Source organism: Lytechinus variegatus, chromosome 15 (genome assembly GCF_018143015.1).
Source record: "Lytechinus variegatus isolate NC3 chromosome 15, Lvar_3.0, whole genome shotgun sequence".
Lineage (NCBI taxonomy): Eukaryota > Metazoa > Echinodermata > Echinoidea > Temnopleuroida > Toxopneustidae > Lytechinus > Lytechinus variegatus.
This window is the reverse complement of record NC_054754.1, coordinates 10,027,202-10,028,458: the sequence shown is the minus strand read 5'-3', so window position 1 is coordinate 10,028,458 and position 1,257 is coordinate 10,027,202. Positions and strand designations below refer to the sequence as shown.

At 34.5% G+C, this 1,257-nt stretch overlaps 1 protein-coding gene across 1 annotated transcript in view; it reads right to left on the bottom strand.

Annotated features, from left to right (window-relative positions):
* Positions 1–744: 744 nt before the first annotated feature.
* The window catches only part of LOC121429010, a 6,100-nt gene continuing 5,587 nt past the window's right edge, over positions 745–1,257 (bottom strand). Inside the window, exon 5 of the mRNA XM_041625907.1 lies at positions 745–1,046. Coding sequence (XP_041481841.1) covers positions 745–1,046 — 302 coding nt within the window. The remainder of the gene's footprint in view (positions 1,047–1,257) is intronic.

Below are 1,257 nucleotides of genomic sequence, written 5' to 3'. Positions count from 1 at the left end.
TATGGCAGATCGGGTAAAATGTGTTAAAAAGTTGTGAAGCGAACATGCAAAAATTTCCACTTTTTTATTAAAATATCCATTTTTTTTAATTTTGACATAATATTCAGAAAATGATATCATATTTCGTTTTCTATGTTTTCTGTTATTTTTCTTTCCACTTTTTATTCTTGGTCATGATATTTTTTATAATTGGTGGGGGAGCACCCCAAACCCCTACCCATCAGTATGCCGCTGTTCAAAGGCACCATAACCTTTGTAGCACACAATGAAAGGATTTGAAAAAACACGCTCTCCCGTACTTCGGTTTAAAAAAATGTTCTTGCCTAAAGAAGGAATATTCAAAGCTAAAAGAGAACATATTAAAAAGGAACAACAGAAATATTCAAGCAAATACGAAGATTTGAAAATGAATTTTGACCGGATAATTAAAAAATCATGGAAAAGATAATGAAAAGGTTAAGAGGAAGTCTACTGATTAGCAAGAAGTCCGACCATCATATTTATCAGTTTATGCCATTTTGGCGCAAGCCTCCTTTTTAACCCCAGACAAAAACATTCCGTGTTCGCTCAAGCATGAAACTAAATTATTTTAATGGCATTTGAAGGATAAGACCTCACAGAGCACCTATTGATACCAAAATATAGAGATCATAATTTGAAACAAAAATTGTATAGACTTTTCAAATCTGTCCCGTTTTTTTTTTGATACGCACTGTATAATCGTTCGGTCGCCGAAGTTGTGATTTATGAAGCCTTACATGGCACGTCGAATTTCAAATAAGTTTTCCCGGAGTAGGAAGAGGCGTAGTAGGGCCAGTATTTAATATCAACATAATTGATGCGAAATTTTCGGAAGTCTTTCCACTGCAGAATGGGATCGGGATCACCAATATGGCCCATCTGGTAAAACAGGTCCTTGAAATCGATCCAATATTGGTTTTCACCAGTGCCATCACAGATCATCTTCTTATCTTCTACTCTAACCAAATCCTCAGTTTTTGCATACGCCGTTTTCGTACTCAGGTACTGGCCATTTTCGCATACCCCTGTGTAAAGATTGGGGAGGGGGTTTATAATGATTACAATTGTCATTTTTAGCATTATTGGTGTCATTATCATAATTATTATTAATATTACTACTACTACTACTACTACTACTACTACTACTACTACTACTACTACTACTACTACTACTACTACTACTACTACTACTATTATGTTGTTGCTATAGTTATTATTGTTATCATCGTGATTATT